The sequence below is a fragment of the Osmerus mordax genome, chromosome 25 (genome assembly GCF_038355195.1).
Source record: "Osmerus mordax isolate fOsmMor3 chromosome 25, fOsmMor3.pri, whole genome shotgun sequence".
NCBI lineage: Eukaryota > Metazoa > Chordata > Actinopteri > Osmeriformes > Osmeridae > Osmerus > Osmerus mordax.
In genome coordinates this window covers 2,575,639-2,603,237 of record NC_090074.1, presented here as the reverse complement: position 1 = coordinate 2,603,237, position 27,599 = coordinate 2,575,639, and the positions used below count along the sequence as shown (strand labels likewise).

At 50.0% G+C, this 27,599-nt stretch overlaps 1 protein-coding gene across 1 annotated transcript in view; it reads left to right on the top strand.

Moving 5' to 3' along the window:
* The window catches only part of sgcd (sarcoglycan, delta (dystrophin-associated glycoprotein)), a gene marked incomplete in the record, with an annotated part of 36,521 nt that overhangs the window by 7,922 nt on the left and 1,000 nt on the right, over positions 1–27,599 (top strand). The window contains 4 exon segments of the mRNA XM_067229138.1: positions 16,944–17,013; positions 17,016–17,044; positions 19,109–19,196; positions 20,056–20,175. Of these exon segments, the coding sequence (XP_067085239.1) occupies positions 16,944–17,013; positions 17,016–17,044; positions 19,109–19,196; positions 20,056–20,175 (307 nt within the window).

The window sequence follows — 27,599 nt, the reverse complement described above, 5'->3', positions numbered from 1 at the left end:
GGGTTAAAGGATGTTCCTGTTTTTTTAAGGAATTCACCACTCCTAGTTTACTGTGAAGTAATGTCGAGGCCTTGTGGAATAACGTTAATCTCTGAGGCAATCTACAGGGTGGGAAGGAATGCAGAGTTACAGACAGCCAAGTAAGCCATTATGTAGTTGGCCAATTTGGGCAAACTGGAGGGTTAGCTAAATTTGTTGATATGTACGGTATGCTAAGTCACAGTAGCTATCGGTACATGAAGTTCATGAACACTCTTGTAAGTCCTGATGAACTCCTGGCACCTTCCTGACTGACTAGTTGTTGTTGTCAAGATCCCTCTATGGCTGCCAGCACTCCGAGAACATTGATTATTCCATTTACCTTAACAGTGTGCACGAATAATAGGGGGTTTTCTCCACAGGGGGCTTGGAATGCAGGGCTGGTAATTGTCAGAAGCAGCATTTGAATTCTACCAGTTCGTTTTCCCTCACAGTGGTCGATCTGCTACAGCGTCGGTCCACTTAGCTAACTCAAGGCAGAGCGGGGTGGAGGAGCAGGGGAGGGGGGTGGAGGAGGAGAGGAGGGGGGTGGAGGAGGAGGGGAGAGGGGGAGGGGGGTGGAGGAGGGGAGGGGAGGGGAGAGGGGAGTCCTCATCACCCCCCGCCCCCCCTCCCTTCCTTCTCTGCGTGGATTTTGTCCCCTCCGACCCCCTGTGGTTCCTGACTTTCACTCTGAGGGTGTGTCGGGTTGTCGTTTATTCAACCTCACAGTTGTCTTGGTAGTCAGCTGCCTCGTACTGCTCTGTCATCAGACGCTTGGAGGAGCTGGCAAAACGTCCCTAGTCTAGATACACACGCACACGCGCGCGCACACACCACCCTCTATCACACCCACGTTGACATTCATTTGCATGGTTTTTTTATTCTTTGAGTTCTGCCTCTCCAGTGTAGACCCCAGTGAGTCACAAAGGAAGAGGAAGAGGCAGACAGAGAGAGGGAGAGGGAGGGAGGGGGGGGGTTCCGGAGGGAGAGAAGGAAAGAAAAGAACAGCGAGTGGTAGAAAGAGGAGAGATTGAGAGAGGGGAGAGGAGAGAGAGGGAGATAAGTAAAGCGATAAAGAGAGCAAGGGAGAGAGAGAGTCAGCCCCCCCACCCCGCCCCCCCACAGTTTTGTTTGTCTGTTCACCGTTCACATGGTGTTGATGAGTCAGTCTGGGGTGACGGAGGAGAGATGCCCGGCCCCTCCACGCCGCTCTGAATAAAACATGAGGGCCGAGGATGACGCTCACACTACATGAGAAATGAACAAATATAAGAGAGGGTCATTCAGGAGCTCCAGGGCTGTCCCAGGTCGGTCAGGTGCTCTGGGGTTTTTGGGATGCAGGCGCTGACTGTCTAGATTATTACTAGATTATTTATATATATATATATATATATATATATATATATATATATATATATATATATATATATATATATATATATATAGAGAGCCCTGTGCCTGTGTAGCCCGCTTGTCTTTTCTCCTTCCCACGTTCCCCGGCCTCTACCTGCCCCAGCCTCTACCTGCCCCAGCCTCTACCTTCCCCAGCCTCTACCTTCCCTAGCCTCTACCTTTCCAGCCTCTACCTTCCCCGGCCTCTACCTGCCATGGCCTCTACTTCCCCGGCCTCTACTTTCCCAGCCTCTACCTTCCCCGGCTTCAACCTGCCATGGCCTCTACCTTTCCCAGCCCCTACCTGCCCCAGCCTCTACCTGCCCCAGCCTCTACCTTCCCAGCCTCTATGTAGGACCCAGAGGTGCTGTGTGCTTTACGGCCCTGCACTTGCAGGTGCACTCAAGGACAAGACGGGCTCTTTGGGTGTTAAGAGTCTTCTGGAGACACACACACACACACACACACATATATACACACACACACACACACATACAGCAGATGGCTGCTTGTAGATTTATGTCTGTTTTAATCGCCAAGCAGCTCCTGAGCAGTGTGTGACATATCAAGGAAAGATCCGGATGAAATATTCACGCCAACTTCTCTTGGAGTCGGAACGCCATGAATATGAATAAGGAGCTGAAGTGGACATTTTTGTGTGTGTGTATGTGTGTGTGTGTGTGTCTGGGCACCATGCATTTTGCATTTTTAGATGCTCATTATGACGAGCAGTCACATCACACTCTGTCCCTCAGAATGCCGCTCAACCTGGGTGATGATGAAATATTCACCCACTCAGACCCATTCAAGAACAAACTTGTGACTTTAAAGCTTTTAGCGATGAAATATATATACGCCTGACCGGTCCTGAGACACACATCGCCACGACGGTCAAGACGAGAAGCTCACACGGAGTACAGGTACAGGAACGAGGGAGTCAGGTGGCTGAGCGGTTAGGGAATCGGGTTAGAAATCCGAAGGTTGCCAGTTTGATTCCCGGTCATGCCAACTGACGTTGTGTCCTTGGGCAAGACACTTCACCCTACTTGCCTCGGGGGAATGTCCCTGTACTTACTGTAAGTCGCTCTGGATAAGAGCGTCTGCTAAATGACTAAATGTAAATGTAAATGGAACACTTCAGCTGGGGGACGTTGTGGAGGAGGCTGGGTGTCGACCAGGCTGTGGAAGCACACCAGGCCGCTCCTCCTGTTTGGTTAATTGGAACCTCTTTTTGACCCTCGTTCTTGACCTGCTGCTCTGGTGCTGTGGCGGGGGCCAGGTGGTGAGCCGCACACACACTCACACACACACATACATACACACACACACACATCGAGAGGGAGAGGAGGCGAAGGGGAAGGATGAAAAAGGAGAGGCGGGAGGAGGGATGGTGATCTGGAGGGAGAGAGAGGGAGAGAGGGGGGAGAGAGGAAGGGATGGTGATCTGGAGGGAGGGGGAGAGAGAGAGAGGGAGAGAGGAAGGGATGGTGATCTGGAGGGAGGGAGAGAGAGAAAGAGAGGGAGAGAGGAAGGGATGGTGATCTGAAGGGAGGGAGAGAGAGAGAGAGAGAGGTAGAGAGGAAGGGATGGTGATCTGGAGGGAGGGAGGGAGGTACCAAAATGGACAGGAGGAATAGAGATCATGAGAGGAGGACGAGAGGAAGGGATGGATGGAAGGACGAGAGGAAGGGATGGATGGAAGGATGAAAAGACGGAGAGCTTTGCCGCCGCCAGCAGTTTGCACGAGCACCAGCCGGCCTCGCATCCACAACCAGTCAGGTCAACACACACATTCATATCACGTCCTTCTATTTCTTTAGCAGATGAAGTGTATACCAAAAAACGCTCAAGAGCTCGTGAGAGAGGAGGAGGAGGAGAAGGAGTCAAACTTAAAAGCCTTGTGGGTAGATTCTCACCAGATTTAATTGAACACTTGGGGGAGGCCCCAGTCAGAGATGGTTGAGTGACTCTAACTGCTAGTGTGTGAGATGACCGCGGCTTTCTGAGGCTCCCCCCCCCCCCCCCCCTTCCGGTTCTCTCTGTGCTAACGGCGTTCAGTAAACACCGCACCGTGTTAGTTTAAGGACTCGGAGGAGAGGCTGGAAGAAGGGTGAGACCAGCAGTCAGGTCTGAGCCAGACTCTCTCTCTCTCTCTCGCCCTCTTCAAATCTCTCCCTCGCTTTCCTACTCATTCTCTACATTACATGGATATTTTATTAATTTAGCAGACGCTTTCACCCTATGCGATTGTATAAATGGAGCACGTAGAGAGTATTGCAGAAATGCAGGCATCACAAGGGAATAGTTTGCGATGGTATTTCTGTGGTTCGAGTCAAGGAATGGTCTGTATTACCCAGACATGGTACAAGCAAACTGCTTCTAAGCTGTGGCGTACAATAAGAATAGCCATACTGAAACAATATTAACCACAACATAACATGGTCCGACGCAGCAGAAACAACATCATATCTTCCTCCTCTCCCTCTCCGTTTCTGCCTTGTACTCTCCCTCTTCTCCTTCTTTCTCTACCCCTCCATCTCTCTCTACCTCTTCATCTCCCTCTCTCTGTACCTCTCCATCTCCCTCTCTCTCTCCATCCCCCTTATCCCTCTCTTTAGCTCTCCATCTCCCTCTCTCTCTACCTTTCCATCTCCCTCTCTCTTCCTCTCCATCTCCCGCTCTCTCTACCTCTCCATCCCCCATCCACCTCTCTCTCTTCCTCTCCATGTCTGTCCACCTCTCCCTCCTTCGCTCTCTTCATCCCTCCTCCTCTTCGTCCCCCTCTCTCGGAGACCCGAGGACTTGTCCCGCTGCAGGAAGCCCCGCCCCTTCCTGCTAACCGGGGGCGTTGCCGTGCAACAGAGAACTCCTGGCCCGTGGTGATGACGGATCGCTGTACTTGTGCTCCGCCTTCATCCCCAGTCCCCCACAGGGGAGGGGGGAGACACAGGGGGAGACACAGGGGGAGACACAGGGGGAGACACAGGGGGAGACACAGAGGCCCGATTCATTATTCTACCGTAAAGAGAGAGAGAGAGAGAGAGAGGGTGGGGGGGATGGAGGGAGTAAGAGATAGAGGTAAAGGGGGTAGAGGGAGAGGGTGATTCATTAGTCTACCGTGAGAAAGGGAAAGAGGGAGAGAGAGGGAGGGAGGGTGGGGGGGATGGGGGGGAGTAAGAGATAGTTAAAGGGGGGAGAGAGGGAGGGTGATCCATTAGTCTACCGTCCTCGATGTGTTCCCCACTTGCATGAACTCAGCCAACCACCACCCACACCCCTCCCCCCTGACCCCACCCCCCACACACACACCCCCCTCCCCAACCTGACCCCTCCACCCCCACCCTCCTCCACGTGGAGACGGCTAATAGCCAAGCTCCAACTGCATCATGTGTCAGCCAGCACGCTAATTAGCGCTCCGTCCCCCAGCACTCCCGGACTCTGCTCCCACCTTCGAGAGCAAAACCGCCCTCATTAGCGCAAACGCACTCAGCGAAGCGCCCGCAATTTTCCATCTGTGTCTGGGTGAGAGGGGGGGGGGGGGAAGACGATGTTTTTTTATTAAATAAAAATGAAGAAATTGCCCCCGACTTGAGAGAGCGAAAGGAGGGGGGAGGAGAAGGAAGGGGGAGGAGGAGGGGGAGGAGGAATCGCACTGGGTCACGGAATCCGTCTTATTCCTTCCTACGCTAGCCGCGGCGGTTTTCATAACGGACCTGAAAGGTCGCACGACGCTTGACCCCCAGCGTCGGAAAAGTGCTCATTCTCAAACAGAAGAGCTCTCCCTGTCTGGGCTCCACGCCAGCCCCACTGCTCCCCGCTTCTCTGCCCAGGAGAGGCAGCTCAGGGTGAGAGGGGAGCGAGGAGGGTCTCTCTGGATGGGGGGGGGGGGGGAGTCCTCCGGGCATCGCTGCTCCTGGGGGGTTGACTCGAGGCGCCCCAGACGGGGGTGTGGACCTGAATCGGCTCCCTCCTCCTGGTCTGGATCTCTGGTTCTCTCTTCCAGCCAGGTAGGGACAGATGACGCCCTGACCCGAATCCAAGCATCGACCCTGGGACTCGGAGAGCTTCCGGTGTGGTGGTGTCCTGTGAGGAAGGTCGATTGGAAGCCACCCCCGCCCCCTTTTCCTTCCTCAGTTAGTTGAACGAAGCCTGCCGTTTTGGTGGCTCTGCTTTGGCGTCGCGCCTATACCAGTTAAGTGAGCATTCGCTTCCAGGGATCAAGGGCGAAACACGTGTGCACACACAAGAAGTGTCTGATCTCGATGAGAACCTCACCTTTCAGAGGTCGTCTGGCCTGGTTTGTCGTCGCTGCGAGAATGCCTGCAGTCCTGACCTGCTCACAGTGTCCACGCCCTCCGGTATATACAAGCCATATACTGTAGACCTAGAGCTGTGTGTGCGTGTGTGTAGTCAGATGGCTGAGCGGTGAGGGAGTCTGACTAGTAATCCGAAGGTTGCCAGTTCGATTCCCGGTCATGCCAACTGACGTTGTGTCCTTGGGCAAGGTACTTCACCCTACTTGCCTCGGGGGAATGTCCCTGTACTTACTGTAAGTTTCTCTGGATAAGAGCATCTGCTAAATGACTAAACGTAAATGTTATGTGTGTCTTTGTTCGTGTGTGTGGGTCTGCGCGTGTGTGTGTGTTGTTGGCGGGCGAACGTGAGCTAAGCGAGGCCTGTCATATAAAGGGCAGTGGGCCTCCTTGTTGTGTTTGTTTATGGCAGGTGGGTCGAAGCTCGACTTCCTGGCCAGAACCAAAATGGTGTCATTGTCTATTAACCTCCGAGTGAGGCTGTTTAATGTGTTAGGGTGGCACTTTTTTTTTTATCCTCTGCCTCTCTACCGCCTTTCTCTCTCCCCATCTCTGTGTGTGTCTCTCTCTCTGTGTCTCTCTCTCTGTGTCTCTATCGCTGTCTCTCTCCCTACCTCTCTCTCTCTCTTTCCCCCTACCTCTGTGTCTCTATCTCTCTCTCTCTCTCTCTCTCTGTGTCTCTCTCTCTCTGTGTCTGTATCTCTGAGCTGCAGCGTGGAGTCTCACAGCTCACTCCTGTGTTTTTCCCTCAGTCAGCAGAAACGTCCACAGGGAGAGGAGAGACAGAGAGTTAGACAGAGAGTTAGAGAGAGAGAGAGAGAGAGAGAGACACAGGGAGAGGAGAGAGAGACAGTTAGATTTGCGACTTTGTACATAACACACGTGGAACGGCATGGATAGAGGGGGGGGGGGGGGGGGGGGAGAAAAAAACAACCTTTCCCATTTTGTTGATTTACCTGACAAACGGTACAGAGAGATAGCGTTCGCTAGCCCCGAGTCGCCAGACCCGTTCGTAAATTAGTGTTAGTCTGGAACCTCTCGGTTCTTCTTAGTGTTGCACCTCTCAGTAATTTTCGTTTTCCACGAGGTGTTATCAACCGGCGCAGACAAAATGCCTCAGGACGTAATTGGATAGAATTGGACAGATTCAACCAATCAGATCAACGGAACGTCATCCCGTTCATGAAAATGCCTCGACTGCGTTTTATCAAAAAATGTTTCACAGTGCACAATAACAACGTCAGTTATCAGGCAATACGTGGGTCGGATGTATAACTGTTAGATGTTTGATTCATTAACCTCGGCTGTCCTCATTAGCCCCATCAGCGGGTCGCCGTGACGAATTGCGAGAGGCCCATTTCGTTGGCGTTTTCGCCTCCGTCACTGCTACTTAGGGAGACGCATGGCTGTGCTCTGCTGAGAGAAGGACCCTGGGCGCAGGTGAGGAACCGTCCGGTGAGAGGCAGGATGGATGCTCATGGAGGGTTATCTGTTTACATTAGCCTGGGAAGGTGTATCATTTCATCACCGCCAGGAGGAAGATGCTCTTGTACCAAGTGAATGGAGAGAGAGGTGGGGGGGGGGGGGAGAGAGAGAGTGAGAGTGAGAGGGGAGAGAGAAAATAATATAGATAGGGGAGGAAGAGAAAGATAGGGGAGGGAGAGAGAGAGAGAGATGGAGAGAAACGGAGATACAGAAACAGAGAGAGAGGGAGAGAGAGAGAGAGACATTCAGCCAGTGTTGGGAGCCGCTCTCCCAATCAGGAGGGGGGAGTGATGAGCTGCTTGTGTCCGTTCATCTTCTCTGGGTTTTCACTGAGCTAAGCAACAAAAACACACGGGAGGAGAGAGGGCGAAACGGCCACCGAGGCTGAATGAATCTCGGTCCTCAGCCAGCATCTGCATGGCTGTTTACTGATGCAGGCAGGCTGCAGTGTTTAACAGACCATTCTTTCCCCACAAGAGACAGTAGATTGGAGGCATGTTTAGTTCACAGGCTGTTGATGATGATTAAGGAGCAGCTGGCTGGCTGGTTGGTTAGTTGCCTGGCTGGCTGGATCTATAATAGGACTTTGTGGTCCATGTGAGAGGAAACAGAAAGAAAAAAAAACATTGCATAGATTCACTCCTACATAGATTTTATTCAGTCATTCATTCATCCATCCATCCATACATGTATACACATATACATACATACATCTGGTCATTCATCCTTGTGTCCCTTCATCCATATTTACATATGTAGGTGTATATAGTTGCCCAGTATAGTGCTGGGAGTGAACTGCCATCACCAAATCCCAAGCCAGCTAGCTACATAGCTAGTTGGCTACCAGCTAACTTCTCTACCAGCTACCAACTAGCTACATAGCTAGCAGCTAACTACATAGCTACCAGCTAACTTCTCTACCAGCTACCAACTAGGTACATAGCTAGCAGCTAACTACATAGCCACCAGCTAACTTCTCTACCAGCTACCAACTAGGTACATAGCTAGCAGCTAACTTCTCTCCCTCCTGATTCTGAAATCTGCGCTTCACTCAGGAAGTCTGGGTGGTTTCCATCCCCTTAGCCCCACCACGGCTCCCCAATTACAGCTGTTGGCGTTGCATCATCCTGCGTTGGTCGGTCTTTGTAGAGTATGTGCAAGGCTCGTCCGAGCGATCCCCGGAGAGTCCTTTGTCCGGAGCTGGGCCCTGTCTGATTGATCAAGCCTCTGTTTGTTCCTCCTGTGAGACCCTGGAATCGGAGGAGACAGGGGGGGGGGGGGGGGAGGAAGGAGGGAGGGAGGCAGAGAGGGAGGCAGAGAGGGAGGTCAGTGTCTCTTTGAAACTCAGATCAAAGCCATGAAGGTTCCCTAGAGGCAGAGACTGAGCCCGCTGCTTTAACCTGTCTGTGCTGTGGATGGAGGGAGGGAGAGAGAGTGCAAGGGACAGAGAGGGAGAGAGAGAGAGGGTGAGTGAGTGCAAGGGACAGAGAGGGAGAGAGAGAGAAGGAGAGAGAGTGCAAGGGACAGATAGAGAGAGTGCAAGGGACAGAGAGAGAGAGGAAGAGAGTGCAAGGGACAGAGAGGGAGAGAAAGACAGAGAGATAGAGACAAAAAGAGAGAGTGAAAGACAAAAGGGGGAGAGAGAGCGGGAAAGAGACGGTGTGAGAGACCGAGATTGAGAAAGACATAAAGAGAGGAGAGAGAGGGGGGAGAGCGAGATGGCCCGCAGGCCAGACTATAGGGTTGACTGCTCGCTCTCTCTGGTCTCCCTGTGGACATTCTCCGTCCAAGCATTCAGTCCTGCCTTCAGTATCCTGACAGGGAAGAAATAATATAATCAATCAAGATCGGCCAATCAGAACGGAATTAGGTCACACACGTACAGAAAGAGACACACGTACGCACACTACATACACACACACAAAACACACACAGACACAGCTAGGAGTACAGTGTGTCTACGCAGGGAAACAGACACAAGAAGACAATCGCAGTGTGACTCGGGGTGGGGGGGGGGACGTCAAATTCAAAAATGCATGGCCAGATGTAGTACAGTGAACAGGGTACGAAAAGTGCAAATACGTTTTGATAGTTCTTTTTATGAAGAGCCAAGTGGTTTCCTTAAGTGTAAAACACTTCATTTAAATGCTGATTTATTGAAAGGGAATTGACAGCCCTGAGGAAACCCTCACTCAAACCTATTTCAACAGCCATTTGCTCTCTCGTTTAGAGGGACTGGTTCTCAGTGTCATTAATTAGCCAGCATACAATGCCCCCGGTGGCAGGTACAGGAATTGTTGTGGCTGTTTGATGTATAACTCAGATCTTTTTTTTGCAATGCCAAGAGTGCTGTGCCCTGTGGAATATTAAACAAAAAGAAGTACCCTGGGGCTATGTCGTGGTGGCTAGCTACTGTAGCTAGCTAGCTAGCTGCGCTTGACTCTGTGATGTAGAATTACACGTGTCATCGACCTTTCCCTCAGGCTAATTTGTGCTATAGCCAGCTAGCGTTAGCCTATGCACACAAAATGAGTTTGGATGTGTTTTCAGGTGATAAAAAAGGTTGAATGAGTCTACCATACTTGCCGTTTTTAAAAGAGCAAAAGATAACGGTATCTACAGTAGTTTGTTAACTTTAGGAACTTTAGGAGAAGGAATCCCCTTTGAAATACAGTTCAGTGTAAAAGCTTGCTTATAGCTTGTCCTTGCAAGACTTTTTCCAATAGGCACCCTTTGTGGATGTGGTTGAATCCACATTTCTGATATTTCTACCTTGTCATTTTCTTGCTTCTCTGTACTGAGGTGCCAATGAAGACTTGCGTGTGAAAGAACAGGATGGTAGAATCCAATAGAGGCTGGGAAATTATAGATTTCTGTCTCAATGTCTTCTTCTCTCTTCTTTCTCTCTCCTCTCTCTCTCTCTCTCTTTCCCTCTTTCCCTCCATCCCTCTCTCTCTCTCTCTCTCTCTCTCTCTCTCTCTCTCTCTCTCTCCTCACTCACTCACTCACTTCCTTTCCTTTCTCACCCTCCCTTCCCTTCGTTTTTCTGATTTGTAACAGATCCTTTACTGAATAAGACTCAGCCCTGTGTCTCATTTTTTGCATTATAGCATCACTTTAAAGCCCAACGGTAAATACATTTCCCGTTCTATTTTAGTCTCAAAATCCTATTTACATGAAACACCCTTGAAGACATATTCTACTGCTTGGCTTAGAGGACACAGTAGTGCCATGAAGGAGAGCGAGGGGATGAAAGAAGCGAGGGGGGGGGGAAGAACGAGAGAAAGGAGGAGAAGAGGACCAGAAGGGCCGAGGTTCGGCAGAGTACGGAGATAAAAGCTGACATCTTCCTGCGGTGTAGGCCTGGTGTTTTTTATCTGTGGGTTAGGGATGCGAGAGATAAGGTGTGTGGGGGGAGGAGGGGGCACAGAACAATTTACCCTCCGTTATCCTGCTACCCTCCAATAACACAGGGAAGCAGGAGACCTTTTCTCATGCATGGGATTCGCATTATCCCGATAAAGCCTCAGCCTGGTACAGGACTGTGTAAAATGCCATCACAACATGGTGAAGTGCATCATGTCGGAGAGAGAGGATTAGACTGGAGGTGCACCATATGCCCGGGAACAGCCACCCAAACGATGTGAAACGTTCGGAGACCGAGATGAATACCTTTGCCAGACACACAGGATTGAACCCCCCAGAGAGAGGGAGAGAAAGAGAATAAGAGGGGAAGGGAAAGAGAGAGTGAGGGAAGGAAGAAAAGATATAAAGAGAAAGCGATAAACGGAGACAGGAAAAAAGGAGAGCGAGAGAAAAAGAATAAGAGTAAGAAAGACGAGGATGAAAATGAAAAGGGAGAGCGGGTCTCCGGTTGTGACTGAGTGCAACAGCCCCATGGCAGCCCACCCTCACCCCCCACCCCCACCAAGCTGGCATCTGGGACACAATAAGGCAGTGCGACAAGCCTGACTGAAGAGATGCAAAGCCAGTAAGAGTCTCATTCCACTTGATCTAAGGCAGAAAAAGAGGAAGATTGCAATTGCTTTTTCAAATCCCTCCCTGAGGAAACCCACCATCCCTCCCTGAAGTAGCCTGCAACCCCCCCCCCCCCTCCACCCCCCCCCACCCCCCCCTCCACCCCACCCCACCCCCCCCTCCACCCCACCCAAATCCCCCCCTCCACCCTTCCTGCTGGCACCGAAGCAGGGGCGGGAGATGTCGTTTACAGTAAGAGACCCCCCTCACCCCCCCCTGCTCCCCTCCTCCCACCTCTGCTCCTCTCGCTCTGTGACTGTCTTCTGTCTATATCCCTCCCGCTCTCCTTTCCTCTCTTTACCTCTCCTCTACCTCTCTCTCTTTCCACCTCTACCTCCCTCACTCACTCTCTCTCGCTCTCTCTCTCTCTACCTTTGCCTGTAGCTATTGCTGGTGCGACGTGCGGCACCAATCAATTAAGAGGTTATCACGGTGGCAGCAGTAGCATGGTGACCACAGGGAGCACATGCTGTCATTGACACGCGGCAGATAAAACGGTTGTAGAGATGAGAGCTGTTACACGACGCTGGCTGAGGACAAGACCTGTCGAGGCCACGCTGGTGGAGCCACGTTGGTCGTTCTACAAACAGCAATGTCAAATGACCAATGCATATAAACACTTTGTGTACTCATGTGAAGTTAGTAATGGTGCGAGTCTCTTAAGTACTGACTTTGCGGTGTTTTTGAATGCAGTTTAACTAGTTTTAACTTAGTTTAACTAGGTATATTTTTCGAAATGGCCACAGGATTATTTTTGTGCATACATACTGTATGACCAATCAGAGCACAGATGTTTCAAAACTCCTGTACTGTAGACTCTTGACACTTGGCACAAAGCTTTGGATTGCTACCACCCTGTGCAGACAGGTCCGTAAAAACACGCTGCAGCTAGGACATTTCGTCGACACTGAAGCCGGGGAAACATTCCGGAATGTTCTATGTTCTATATTATATAATTCTTTTCCTGAGACATACTGCACTGATTCAAGCCTCGGGATGTTTTGGAATTGTATTCTATGTTTATTCCATGTACTGCCAACTGTACACCACAAACGGTAGCAATTAACAAGACAGTGAGTCTTTTCAACCATTTCCACAAGCTGTTCTGGACCATCAAACACAGGCAGATCCACAACCGGACAGATCTTTCATACTCCGTGTCCGTCCTGAAGTCTACGGAGGCCTTGAAAGCCTGTTTTAGTCTTTTGATGTCCTGCCTTGAAAACCAAAACCTATTCAATCTCGGGGCCGCCGGTTCAATAAAAACGACGTGTCGTAAATTCCTGCGTGCAGGGTTTTATACGGTCCGTAGCCGGGAGGTTCTGAATCTGCAGGCTGGAGGACAAAGACCTAATTTTAACAGTCTGTGGCGGTGGGAAACAAGAAAATAGAAAAGCAGAGAGTACAGAGAGAGGGAGTACAGAGAGAGGGAGTACAGAGAGAGACAGAGAGAGACAGAGAGAGACAGAGAGAGACAGAGAGAGACAGAGAGAGACAGAGAGAGACAGAGAGAGACTGAGAGACGGAGGGGGAGGGGGAGGGGGAGGGGGAGAAAGATAGAAGTAGACAGAGATGGAGAGAGACAGAGAGAAAGAGAGGTCAGAACACGGATAGAGAATGGAGCGTGAGAGAGATGGAGACGCTGATTGTCTGTGTGTCTGTGTTGTTCGTATGCCTAGCAGATCAAACCGTGGTTTACAGATGATGTGGGCAGTCTACCCCCACGCATCAGAGGTTGAGTGCGGTCTATTCTAAAACATTGGATCTCATCAACAATCCACTCAATCAAACACACAGATAAGTCATCGCCTTCACCTATCCACTAAAGTCTTGCTCCCAGATGCACTCTAATACACCCCCCAGCCCCCCTCCCCCAAGAAAAAGAAAAAAACATCTCAAGAAATTAAACGAGTGCTGCTAATTAGAGGGTAATAATATGTAATAAAGGAGAAGCAATTGCTCGTCTATCACAGCCCATCCATTACCTGTCTGGGGGGTGTAAGGGAGGTGGGGGTGGGGTGGGCTCCGGGGTACGAGACACAGAAGGTCCTTCACTCACACATCCATCACTGTCGCGGGGCGCCTTGATTCAGCACTCCTATAGGCGTCTCAGGGCTGCGCTGGGTGGGGCCCTCTCAGATGAATATGAAGTTAATAGGAAATCCATAGCGGCTGACAGTGACAGGTGGCAGTGGGGGCGACCAGGGAGAAGTAATGAAGCGCCCCCTTCTTATATCAGGGTCACCTCAGACGGAGTGGGGAGCTTGTTTATTCTCCCAGGTTAATTAAACTGGACAGATATCTCTCTCTTTCTTCCTCTCTCTATTTGCTTGTTTTCTCCCCCTTTCCTTCTCCTGCACTCTCTCTCCACCTCTGTATGTCTCTCTCTCTCCCCCTTCTCCCTTCCTCCCTCTCTCAATTTCTGCCGTTTTCATCTCAGGATCAGAGAGGCAGGAAGCCTGGTGCGCAGCTATCCCAGAGCTAATTCCACAGATAGGTATCAGAGAGTGCGGCTACACGCCCACAGCACAGCAGTCTGCTAGCCAGCGATCACCTGTAGTGTGTGTGTGTGTTTTTGGAAACCAGAGATTGAAACTTTTTATAAGCGCCCAAGTGTGAACTCCTTGCTATTGCGTGGAGTACAGAGAGCAGGATGACTGAGCAAGACTCAAGTATTCTGTTGCTACAACTCTCTATCTCTCCACATATCTTGTTACAGTCTCTCCGCGTAGCTTGTTACAGTCTCTCCACATATCTTGTTAGTCTCTCCACATATCTTGTTACAGTCTCTCCACATATCTTGTTACAGTCTCTCCACATATCTTGTTAGTCTCTACACATATCTCGTTAGTCTCTCCACATAACTTGTTAGTCTCTCCATGTAGCTTGTTACAATTCAGCAGAAACTTGATGAGATTCCAGATGACTACCCGTGCACCTGTGGCGTCGAGCCATGCTCCTAGTTAGTGGCGTCGAGCCGCTATCCCAAAGTGATAATCGTTCCCCCCGTTCGACAGGGGAACACACCTAATCTTCCTATGGGGGAGAGGTTTACATGGCCTAGCGTAATTTAATCCCTGGTAATCCCCTCTTCTGCATCGCTTACATCCAACCCCGTCCCTCATTATTGTTTAGGCTAGCTGAGAAGATGATTGGCTTGTTTTCTAGCTATTCTGCCTGGCAACAGCCGTGATTGTATAGCATATTGCTTTATATGACCAGGCCTGAATCTAAATCTACATTCTGAGTGGTTAGCTGGTGAAAGACCTGAAATATCTTAATGACATCATACTGTACTCTGTCAATACCCTAACCACCACACAAACCCAGATACGGCATGTACGACGTATTAGAATGTTCAAGAACATCACGTTGGAAGTTTCAACTTGCCTTCAGAGCTCTTGACTGGGAACAAGCACCAACTGTTTATATGTCTGTGTGTGCTTCTCTCCTGTACTGAACACACACACACACACCCCGCTCCGCCCCAACCATTCCCAGAACCCCCTGGGCCTTCCTCACAGTCACATCAACAAAGTGTGAGGCTTATATATTGGTGTCTTGCTGCCACACACACACACACACACACAGGTCCACAATAAATATGAAACTCCAGGAGGAAAGGCTGCAGTGCCACGGATGTGTTGAGTGGAAATCAATTTACTCCTTGATGCTGCATAAACTATGGCATGCTGGATGGTACCTGACTCCCTGGGGTGGTGGAGGAAAATGAGAGGGGAGAAGGAAAGAGCGAAGGCGGGAAGACAGGCGGTGCCTGAGAAAGAGATGGAAGGGGCGGGGAGGGAGGATATATGAAGGGAGGAGAGTGGAGGAGAGGTGGCGCACCTGAGTGTTCAAGGGGTGTTCCACTGTCAGCAAATGGCTGAATTATTCATGGCTGCTCTCCTCTATGACTGCACCACACCAGGCCCACTGCAGAGAGAGGGTGGGGAGGGAGGGAAGCAGGGAGGGAGGGGGGGGGAGGGAGGGAGGGGAGCGGGGGAGGGAAGGAGGGGGCGAGGGAGGGAGGGAGGGAGAGGGGGAGGCAGGGAAGAGAGGGAGGGAGGGAGGGGGAGAGGGAGGGTGAGAGAGGGATGGAGGGGGAGGGAGGAAGGGACGGAGAAGGAGAGGGTGAGAGAGGGAGAGATGAAGTGAGAGGGAGAGCGAAGAGATAAAAACATGCGCACACACACACACATACACACATACAGGAGACACAGGGAAAAAGAGGATACTTGACGGTGACAAGCCGGTCCCCAAATGTTCATTTTCTCCTGTGACAGCTTAGTGTCTCCTCTTCTCAAGGGGGGGGGAGGGGGGGTACTCTGGATCTCCCTTAGTGTGGGATTCCGGGAACTCATGTTCCCAGGGTGCAGTGCGTGACGGTTCCAACTCCAATAGGAAACAAGACTTTGAGCGTTGAGCGGGGTTCTTCCACCTGCTGCGTACGACACACAAGAAACCCCAAACACACCTGAACACACCTGAACACACCTGAACACACCTGAACACACCTGAACACACGTAGACTTCAGTGTTGGTGTGAGGTTGAAGCTCTGTGTGACGTGTGTGTGTGTGTGGAAGTCTTGTTGAGATTGTGAGGAGGATTTTCGAGGTCTTGATCTCCCTCTGGTAGCCCTCCTTGTGGGGATCTGAAACCGTTTGGAGACTAAAGGACTCATTTGAAGAGTTGAAGCCTATTTTTTCATATTCTCTTTTATTCTTTTTTCTCGCTTTCTCGTCCTGTCTCTCCATCTAGTTATCTCCTTGTCTTTCCTCACCATCCCTCTCGTCTTCCATCTCTCTCTCCCCCCTATCTCTACCCATGTCTTGCATCCTCTCTCTCTCTCTCTCTCTCCTCTCTCTCTCTCTCTCTCTCTCTCCTCTCTCCTCTCTCTCTCTCTCTCTGTCTCTATCTCCCTCTCTATCTCTGTCTCAATTCAATGGGCTTTCCTGGCATGACAGAACACATGTTCATATTGCCAAAGCAACGGTGGAATTCAAGAAATTCTCTCTCTCTCTCAAGGCATGTTGTTAGTTTTTGTCTCCGTTTAGCTTGCTCTCCATCCCTCTCTCCCCCTTGTCCAGACCCAATCATGCTCTCTGTCCTCCAGAGCACCCTCTGGGTCCCTCTGTCCTCATCGCTGACCAGAGAGGCGCTGCAGGGACACATGTTGGAACCAGCGCCTTCCGTGTGCTCCGTGTTCCGTGTGCTCCGTGTTCCATCCTCTCAATCTCCTCTAATCATCGGGTTCCGTGTCTCTGGCACGCACAAAGGGGACTGGGGGGGGGGCGTGCTCTGACGTGCTCGTGCAAAGGTCGTGGTTCGTAGGTCAGGGGTCGCCGGGAGCCTGAGATGAACCGCTGAGCTTGGATGCGAGTGTCTGTGTCCAGTTAGGGGGATGGGTATGGTGAAAGGGATTGTGATGACAATCCCTTTCAGGTGGCTGAGCGGTGAGGGAGTCGGACTAGTAATCCGAAGGTTGCCAGTTCGATTCCCGGTCATGCCAACTGACGTTGTGTCCTTGGGCAAGGCACTTCACCCTACTTGCCTCGGGGGAATGTCCCTGTACTTACTGTAAGTCGCTCTGGATAAGAGCGTCTGCTAAATGACTAAATGTAAATGTAATATTGATTCATCTTCATTATTTCCTCTCTTCTTCTCCTCCCTCCCTCCCCTCCTCCCCCCTCCAGGATGGGATGGGGAGTCTGAGGATAACAGAGAAGGGTGTGAAGCTGGAGGGAGACTCTGAGTTCCTGCAGCCCTGTATGCCAAAGAAATCCAGTCCAGACCAGTAAGCCCCACCGTCCCTCTCCCACAGCCTGTGGGTCTGTCTGTCTTTATGTCTTTCCTTTTTTTCTCCCTTTCGTTTCTTGCTTTCCTGGTGCCGTGCCTTTTGGCGTTGAAGGCGTTTATATTTACTTGTCTTGAGATCCATGGCTTCATCGCTTAGTGCAGCAAAAAAAAAAAAAAATGGCGACAGAAGCAGAGGGAGGGAGGCGGGTGGGGGGGAGAGAGAGAGGGTGGGGGGGAGAGAGATGGAGAGAGGCGGGTGTGGGGGAGAGAGAGAGGGAGAGAGGCGGGTGGGGGGGAGAGAGAGAGAGGGAGGGAGGCGGGTGGGGGGGGAGAGAGAGAGGGAGAGAGGCGGGTGGGGGGGAGAGAGAGAGGGAGAGAGGCGGGTGGGGGGGAGAGAGAGAGGGAGAGAGGCGGGTGGGGGGGGAGAGAGAGAGGGAGAGAGGCGGGTGGGGGGGAGAGGAATTGTAATTGTCGATAGGAAAGAAGAATGGAGGCAGACATGTGGCCAGTCCTGGGGGATTCAGAGGAACAGATTATAACCCTGCTGTTTCTTCTGCACATGTTATACTCTCTCTCTCTCTGTCTCTCTGTCTCTCTATCAGTCTCTCTCTCTCTCTCTCTCAGTCTCTCTCTCAGTCTCTCTCTCTGTCTCTCTCTCTCTGTCTCTCTCTCTGTCTCTGTCTCTCTCTGTCTCTCTCTCTCTCTCCCTCTACATTTATTTATTTCCTTCTACCACCCCTCTCTCTCTTTGTTTTTCTCTCTATATTATTTCTCTCTCTCTTATCCCTTCTCTCTCTATGGAACCTCCTTACCCCCCTCTCTCAGAGAAAGGAAGAAAGGTTCATTTTGATCAATAAGTTAACCATTCGTTGCACTACCTGCTTCAGAACGTAGACACCCTCATATCAGAATCAGAATACGGTTTATTCGCCATGTATGTTATACAAACACGGAATTTACTGTGGCAGGGAGGTGCAAAACACTAAACATATACGAATCTTAAATTAAGTAAAAGTACAAAAGTTTAACTATTCTAAGAACTAAACAATCTAAGAATACAACAATTTAAATCTAAAATAAAATATATCTAAAAATAAGAATAAGACTGAGCAGCGTGATTGGTCAACACTATGAGTAGACGACTGATTGACACCCCCCCCCCCCCCCCAGTCAAACCTCAAATCTTCACCAGGAACAAAACACATTTGCTACCGTTCACCTCTCAGCGTCAAAGCACAACTCATTGTCCCGATAATTATGTAAACATTAGAAGAGGGCTCTCGGAGAGGAACTTGGATCAGTTTCGGAGACACACAATGCGATCTGAGCAGCTCACTTCTGGCACCTTGTCTTGGTCTGCGAGCGACGCACAATAGCGAGCTGCTATCACTAATTATGAAGTTGATTGGAGCATGAACGATTACTGAGGGGGCAGGAGCCCTCGCTGCTGGCTTTACCTGTGATCTGCATTTCTGATTCGCGCTCGCTCCTTTGGGGAAATGGAAAGTATCTAATAAAAATGCTCTCTCATCCTTTTCTCTCTCTCTCTCTCTTCCCCCCCTCTCTTTCTCTCCTTTCTCTTTCTCTCTCTCTATCTTTGTCGCTCTACTCCGGGGTTCTCTCTCACTGATGCGATGCTATGGGTGCAAGATTATACTGGATGTTATGTGATCATCTCTGTGTGTGTGTGTTTGTTTGTGTGCGATAAAGATCATTTGAGTGTGTGTGTGTTTGAGGTGGTGTGTGTGTGTTTGACTTGGTGTGTGTGTGGCTTGAGGTGGTATGTGTGTGTGTGTTTGAGGTGGTGTGTGTGTGTGTTTGAGGTGGTGTGTGTGTGTTTGAGGTGGTGTGTGTGTGTTTGAGGTGGTGTGTGTGTGTTTGAGGTGGTGTGTGTGTGTGGCTTGAGGTGTGTGTGTGGCTTGAGGTGGTGTGTGTGTGTGGCTTGAGGTGGTGTGTGTGTGTGGCTTGAGGTGGTGTGTGTGTGGCTTGAGGTGGTGTGTGTGTGTGTGCGCATGCTCTCTCTCTCTCCGTCTTCATCCATGTGTCTCCTTCGCCCCAACAGGGCAGCCCGCTGCTCCTGCAGTCCTCCCGAAACGTGTCCATCAACATCCTGAACCAGAAGAACCAGCCCGTCACCCAGCTAGTGGCAGGTCAGTCTCCAGACACCACAGAAGAAGACGAGGAGGCTGAACGTGCGAGGGAAGGGGCTCCCCCGCTGCTGTTCAGGGAGGAGATGTGTCCTTGTTTGGGGCGCTTCTTTTTACTGAGACGGTGCGCTCGTTTGAGAAGCTGCTGGGGAGTCAGATGGCTGAGCGGTTAAGGAATCGGGCTATTAATCAGAAGGTTGCCGGTTCGATTCCAGGCTGGCCGTGCAAAAAATATAAGAGGCGGGGGCATAAGAGCGTCTGCTAAATGACGAAATGTAAATGTAAATGCTATAGTTGGTTTTATGGCGTTAAATGCAGCCTTAATGTATAGTGTTGACAAGCAGAGTAATGTCCTATAAACGGTGACTAAATTGATGGAAATCTAATCACTGAACAGCAACAAACAAACATATTTTTGTTTTTTTAGTTGCATTTCTGTGTCTTGTAAGGGTTGAATCAGAAGCAGTTGCTTAAACCACATGGGAGAAAATCAACCACCGTTCGAGCATGAAGGGAAAATTAGTTGTTTTGTTGTTACTTGGCTATACCAATATTGGTTTCTTTGGTTTTTGAGTGTTGACTTCATTCTCCTTTGGGTTTGTAAAGGATAAAGTGTGTGTGCAGGCGCACACGTGTGTGTGTTGTCGGAGTCTATGTGAGTGTGTGCGGGCATGTTTGCATGTGTGTGTGTGTGTGTAGACGTTGGGAGTCAATGACGGTATGTTTGCAAAGCATCAGGCATGTCTGTGCCCGTGTGCATGTCTGAGTGCACAGTATAGAGCAGGTGTGTGTGTGTGTGGATAATATTGAGCTGGTCCTCTGTGTGTGTGTGTGTATTGGTGCGGTGTCTGTGCCCCTCCAGGATCCAGGGGCGTGCTGGCTCGGGGGAAGATGCTGGAGGTCAAGTCCAGCACGGGGAAGCTGCTGTTCTCCGCTGACGAACAGGAAGTGGTGGTGGGGGCTGAGAGGCTGAGGGTGATGGGTGAGTTCCAGGAACCCTGCACTTAAAACACCGCTCCTGCACTCCAGAACACCGCCCCTGCACTCTAGAACACCGCCCCTGCACTCTAGAACACCACCTCTCCACCACTAGACTCATCTCGTATCTCTTTGCCCCACTATTCTCACTATGCCTGCAACCTCTCTCCTATAGTGGCCTTTCTCATGTCATCCTGTGTTGCCAAAACACACTTATCAAATCTACTCTGACCTGGCAAAACATCAATTACACATTCGACGTAGACAAAAAGCCAAATTACATCGGCAACACGTCTAATGAGATTGTACACTTTTGAAGCACGCTTGAGCAGAAATGAGATATTTAATATCAGACACATTTCTTCTCCTCCTTCGGTGGGATTCCTCAGGTCCTGCTCGGTTGGTGAATCATTCACACACGGGGGGGGGGGGAGAAACTCCACACATGAAAAGAAAACAGATTCGCTGTCAATTATGTTGTGTTCTGTTTTCAATGAAGCCACATTACCAGAAGAATGGAGAGAACAGATGCTCTTCTGTCTTTCTGTGTCAGCACACACACACATACAAACAAACCATGCACCCACACACCATGCACACACACACACACACACCATGCACACACACACCATGCACACACTCACACACCATGCACACACACACCATGCACACACACACACCATGCACCCACACACCATGCACACACACACCATGCACACACACACCATGCACACACACACACACACCATGCACACACACACACCATGCACCCACACACCATGCACACACACACACACACCATGCACACACACACACACACCATGCACACACACACCATGCACACACACACACCATGCACCCACACACACACACCATGCACCCACACACACACACCATGCACACACACAGCATGCTCTCACACACACCATGCACACACACGCCATGCACACACACGTGCACACACACACACACAAACAACCAAACATTTCAGAGTTAAAGGTTTGTGAGAGTGGACTGGAAGTGAGAGAGACAGAGAGAGAGAGGGGGCGAGAGGGGGTGAGAGCGATAGGGGAGCGAGAGAGACAGAGAGAGACTCAAATGAAAAATTCAAAACCAAAATTCTCTCCAACAAACGTCCAGCAGCAGCAGCTGTATGAGTCTGTGCTCTGCGATCTTCCTCTGTTTCCATCTCCTCTCTGTCAAACAGACAAGGAGGCGTCCAAACCTCCTATAAAGATGCCACATGCCATTACCAGATGAATCACTCCATCCCAGCCAATAAAATACATGATTATGCTGAGCATATAACTTTAATTGGCCCAACTGAGGTCATTGGAAATCCATGATACGGCCTTCATAGGCTTTGTTAGCGTTTTACAGCTAGCCACAGTGAAACACTGCTCAGCTAAACGCGGTCGGCCTGGGCAGAGGATGACACTGGTCGAAGGCACTGCAAAGTCCCCATCATCATCATCCACGCTTGCTAGCTTAGCAATACTTAGTTTTTACCATGCCGTATTATTTTAGAATGCGAACTTTGCGAAGCATTGCAACATTGCAATACTGCTTTGAGATGCTAATTAGGCTATCTGTCATGTAAAGTAGCTATGCAGCAATAACAACAGAAGGCGCTTTAGATTGTAAGCGAATCCACTTTGCGCAGGATGTGTCTTACATGTAAGAATAGGAGTTTTGATTACAAGATAATGTGTGATCAGAATGAAACGTTAACTCGAGATTTGCTTTCATGGCCAGTTGAAGATGATTGTTATGTTTGTGTGCACCTCATACTCAGACAAACAAGACTAAATCCGCGTTGCCAGGCAACACTTACTTGTTGTTGTTTACTGTTGCTTCACAACCAGCGAGCCTATTTAAACCTGCGAGATCTTTACCAAGCAAGCAAGCTAAACCTGTGAGATGTTACCAAGCTAAAATATATAACCCCTGTGACAGTTTATCAAGCCAACCGTTTAAACCTGTAAGATCTTACCAAGCTACACTATTTAAACCTTTTTAAGCTGCAATTTGTAACGTAAAATACATTTGAAAATGAGGAACAGCGCCCTATTCTGGTCTGAACTTCACTTTCAACAGAATTGGCTGGAACGAAGTGGGCTCCGCTCTTACTGAGCCGTCTGTGTTGCTAAACAACTCTCAAAGGGACTCATTAGCTTACACAACATGTTCGTATCGGACAAACCTATTTTTTTTAAATGGAAAACTATTAGTGCTGCCTTGTATCTGGAAGATGTTACCATCCTACACTCTATTAACGGTTAACATGTTACCAAGCTACTCTCTGTATATAAGATGTTTGTAAGGTGTTGATACATGATTTAAACCTTTTTTTACCGACAGTTGTTAAAACCTCTAAGATGTTGCAGGGCTGCCAACTTTTAAAAAAAAAACCTGGGAGTGAGATTTGGTGGTGCCAACCAAAATTTAGCTGCAAAGAGTTGGCAGCCCTGATGTTGTCATGTCTTAGCGTGGGAACACACAGGTTGACACAGTGAAGGTAAACAAGTCTTTAGTGTTTTCTGGCAGGAACAGCGAAGGCGGTTTTGTTGTCTGAACTACTTGTGTCGTCACTTCACAATATATCACTGTCTTTCCAAACAAACCTAGAGAGGCAACGTCACATTAACATCGCAGCTTTTGAGTTACTGGGCCAGCTCTCTAATGTAACTTGGTTCTGAGCTAATGTAGTTTAAAAGCATACTTGTCAAACGCTGTTAGCGTAAGTTAGCGAACTTGCTCCGAAGGGAAGTCTGATGTCTCGGAGACATCAAACGATGTCGTTTCGGTTCGCTACGTGATTTTTCTTTATGAGTAGAAGACTCGAATGAATGTGCTTCAAAATCACAGCGGCAAAGTTCTCTTGTCATACCTTGTGACAACATAGCCATGTACTTGTAATGCCGTTTCTTGTAAAACAATTACACTGGGACGATGGGGGGTGGGGCGAAGGAGGGGGCTTGATATCTGGACTGTCAATATCAGAATCTGTGTATCTGTACGGTACAGAATGCAGAACCACACAGCATTTTCATGATACACATGAATCACCTCAGGTTGAGGTCCTCGGCTAAATGGCGTTGTGTGTGGTCGTTAGCTTCACCTCCAGGAGCCTCGTTCGCTACAGGAGAGGCAAGCCTTCCTCCATTATGCTCCACAGCTAACCAAGCCATAATCAATTACACAGGAAATCTCGATGGGAGTACGGCATTCATTACAGTAGAATGAGAAGACTCGAAGCAGCTCTCCTCTGTGGTAATTACAACCTGCCTGGAACAGGGAATTCCAGAATTGTCAGTGGAGAATGCTCAATGGAGTTATGACTACCTCCCAGCTATACAGTGTAAGCACACACACACACACCAACACAAGCCCACCTTCCCTCATAACAGAGTAATACGTAAACACGCACTTGCATACATGTGCACGCGCACACACACACATCAATGTATCCCAGAGACACGTCAACCACAAATTAGCTTGAGCCCACAGCATAATGCTGTTACCTGCTGCTGGTGTATTTGTTATAATTATAATTAAAGCTCATTGATTAGCCTCAATTACATCCCATTGACTCACTGCAACGGAGGCTAATTTAAATTGAATCCCACACTTGATAATTCCAACGCCTCCCCCCTGCCTCACGCCCTCCCCCCTGCCTCACACCCTCCCAGGGTGTCAGGTGGCTGAGCGGTTAGGGAAGCGGGCTAGTAATCTGAAGGTTGCCAGTTCGATTCCCGGCTGTGCCAAATGACGTTGTGTCCTTGGGCAAGGCACTTCACCCTACTTGCCTCGGGGAGAATGTCCCTGTACTAACTGTAAGGCGCTCTGGATAAGAGCGTCTGCTAAATGTAAATGTAAAATGTAACTCCCTCCCCCACACCCTCCCTCACCCCCTCCTCACCTGCTCTCTTTCCAGGAGTTCCATCCCATAAATCCGCCGCCCGCCGACCAGTCACCGACGTTAGATTAGATTGTTACCGTGGTTTCGAACGGCGGTACAGTGTAGATCCCCACTGTAGACCTCTCTCTATCTCTATCTCTCTCTTCTTCCTCCCCACCCCCCCCCCGTCCCTGCCACTCACTTTCACCCATCGGGCGAAAATACGTAGTTCCGCCTTTCAAATGTGGTTACGCGTCGCCGCCACCACCGGCCGCATCACGGAGGCGTAATGTGTTTTCTCTCCGTTGTCGCGACGACGTGTAATTCAAGGTGTCGTAGGTGACGGCGCTTCCACTCCGTCACCCGCAGCGCTCCGTCTGAAACACCGTCAGCTGATACTCACGCTAGATAAGGGCTTAATGGGTCTGATAGCAGGGGCCTCAGATGCAGAGAGGAAGCCTATAGGATTCGAAGGTGACTTTCACGGCAGTCTGAGGTTGTTTGGGGTGTGTGTGTGGTCGTGTGTGTGTGTTCGGCGACCGGTGTGCGTGTGTGTGATTGATGGAGATGGGGATGTAAAGGAAAACCGTTAGATCATGGATGGTACTAGCATGCACACATGTTCTCCCACCTGTGTGGGTGTGTGTGTGTGTGTGGGTGTGTGTGGTAGTGTGTGTGTGTGGGTGTGTGTGTGTGTGTGTGTGTGTGTGTGGGTGTGTGTGTGTGTGTGCATGACAGAGAGGAAGCCTTGAAGGCAGACTGTGACGCACGCCGTGCATCTAGGAAACGTAGATGTGGATCTGAATTCCAGATGCAAGGCTGGACGCAATAAAGCCTAGTTAACAAGCTGCCAGCTGTTTATGCACATCATCATCACACGCCAGATATGGATCTTTCATAAAACCCGTTTTCATTTTACCGGACTGCCTTCTCCACCTTATGCAACCGATGTCCATTACTGTTGCTTTACCCTCTCAACTTCAAAAGAACCTCGACAAAGTTACAACTCTGTGTGGTTATAATTCTGAAGGACAAGGAGATGTTGTTTATATCAGAGAGGTTGCCGCCGAACAACATGGAATCCAGACAGTTGTATTTCCAACACGCTTCCAACCCCCCTGTAGATGTTTAAGATTCCTCTGAAGGGCTAGCCAAGAACACACCCACACCACACACATACTCAAACACTCCTAACCCTCTGTAGAAAAAGATCCACGCGTACACAAATGCACATGCATGCATGCATACATACACACATGCATACGAATGGTTCTTGCCCTCTGTAAACACGCACACACACACACACACCCTGTCTTCGGTAGATGTGCTCAGTAGTTTCACCGAAGAATGCTGAGGTAACAACCAGGGTGCGAATTACAGGGGGGGGGGGGGGTTGGGGGTCTGACCCCCTAATTAAGACTTGGACCCCCCTAAAAGAGGTCAAAACAAACAGGTCGGGGCGGTTGATACACGCCCTGCAGAAGAAGTTGGCCCTCCCCCGATTGTCATTGTATAATTCACACTCTGGTGACAACATCCTTCTGAGTCCAGTGTTTTTATCACCCTCCCTCTATCCCCTCTCTTCTCTTTCAGCTTGTTTACAACTTGCTCATTTATAACCACAGACCGTATATCTTTGAATCATTAAGTGTTTTTGTGTATCTTTGTAAAGAGGCTGCTTTCTGCTTCAAGCCAGATGTAGTATTATTATTATTATGGTGTGGAGGCTGTTGTAAGAAGGCACCATCTCCCCCTGCTCCGTCAGAGGCGGCACGGCGCCGGATGTTCACAACGTGTCCAGCATCGATTTGGTGCCGCCTTGTACGTGTCATGCTTTACAAGCTGTGTTTACATCCCATAACCCCCCCCCCCACACACACACACACACACACACACCAACTCCCCCCACCTTTACAGAACACGGCACTAAGCAGCACCAGTGGATCCATGATCCTGATACGACCCCATCAGTCTCCCCTCCAGCCCTCCCTGTGATCCAGTCTAACGAGGAACCACATTGTGAATGCATGTCATTACAGCAGTGCCCTCCCCCCTCCCCTGCCTTCCCCCAGAAGAGCTCTCCAGGCGAGCGTTCCTGACCCACGCTGAAGAGCTCTTCTCCTCTCTTCTTTTCTTCTCCTGTTCCGGGGACGACGACCACTCACTCCCATAAAAGGCCCTCTGGGTCCTTGAATACCAACTGATGTCATTTCGACATCTAACGGTACAGTCAACTGGCAGGCAGGCAGGCAGGCAGGCAACCCCCCTTTCGCCACCTGGAGTTTTGTTCCGGACGTTCTGTGGATGTACGTTTGTCCCTAATTACGGTTGCCACGGTGCCCACCCTGTCATTAACGGAAGAGAACTGACGGTGTGTTGCTAGGGACTGAGGCCATTAACTCTCATGGAGAGGGGAAGAGAGAGAGAAGGAGAGGCGGAGGGAGGCAGGGAGGGAAGGAGGGAGCAGGGGAGCCATCTACTGAACTGTAGCGCCGACATAAACCTGCGTATTTAAACAGCTAGCTCGCGACTTGTAGATTTATTCACAGACGCTAAAACTGTGAAGATTAGATGCGACCAAATAAAAGCCAGTGTCAACCTCGACCCGCAGTTTCTAAAAAAAAAAACAGCCCAGGAAGGTAGCAAAAATATGACCGTACAGTCCTCTCCAGCATCTTAACCAGAGCATCGGACCCCGCGGGGGGGATAATGAACATACGGCCTCTTCGTCTGCTGCGCTCTAACCACCGAGCTGACCCAGGGCTCTTCTCTGCGTTTGTACTGTAGAGCGTCAGATCCCAGAAGAACGTCTGGTTCTGGATTCATGTAGAGCATCTGTGGGAACGTGTCCTGTCTGGCTGAAACACGGGCCTGATGGATGAACATGCCTGGCATCCATGCTGCAGTCGCCCACAGTCATTTGAATAAAACTCCATCACGTCAAGTCGCACACACACACACGCTCACACAGACACATCGTCACACACAGAGACGATTACACAAACTCAAACACACACTAACTCGTATGCTCACATACAAACAAATACACACCTCCCTCCCTGTTTATGTAAACACTGTGTTCCAGACAGCCCCCCCCCCCCCCCCCCCTCCCGCTTCCAGAACTGACTGATCCTCATCTCCCCGAGGCTTCTGGGTAATATCTGTACGCTAGGCCAATATCTCCTGATCTACGGCGCCGATAAACAAAATACCTCTCGTCTTTCACCGGCCTGCGGACTGTCCTATTTACACACAAACACACACACACAAGCTTACATACACACACATATCTACACACACACATTTACAAATATATATACAGACGCAAGCCAACATGCACACGTGCATACGGTACATGCACACACACGTGCACACACACGTGCACACACACACACAGTTCATACGCACACTCGCAGACAGACAGACACAGTGCGGTTGTCCTAGCGACGTACCCCTCTCCCCACGCACGCTTCACAACACCCTGATTGATCACCTGTGGACCGAGGGTCAAAGGTCAGCCCCTCACC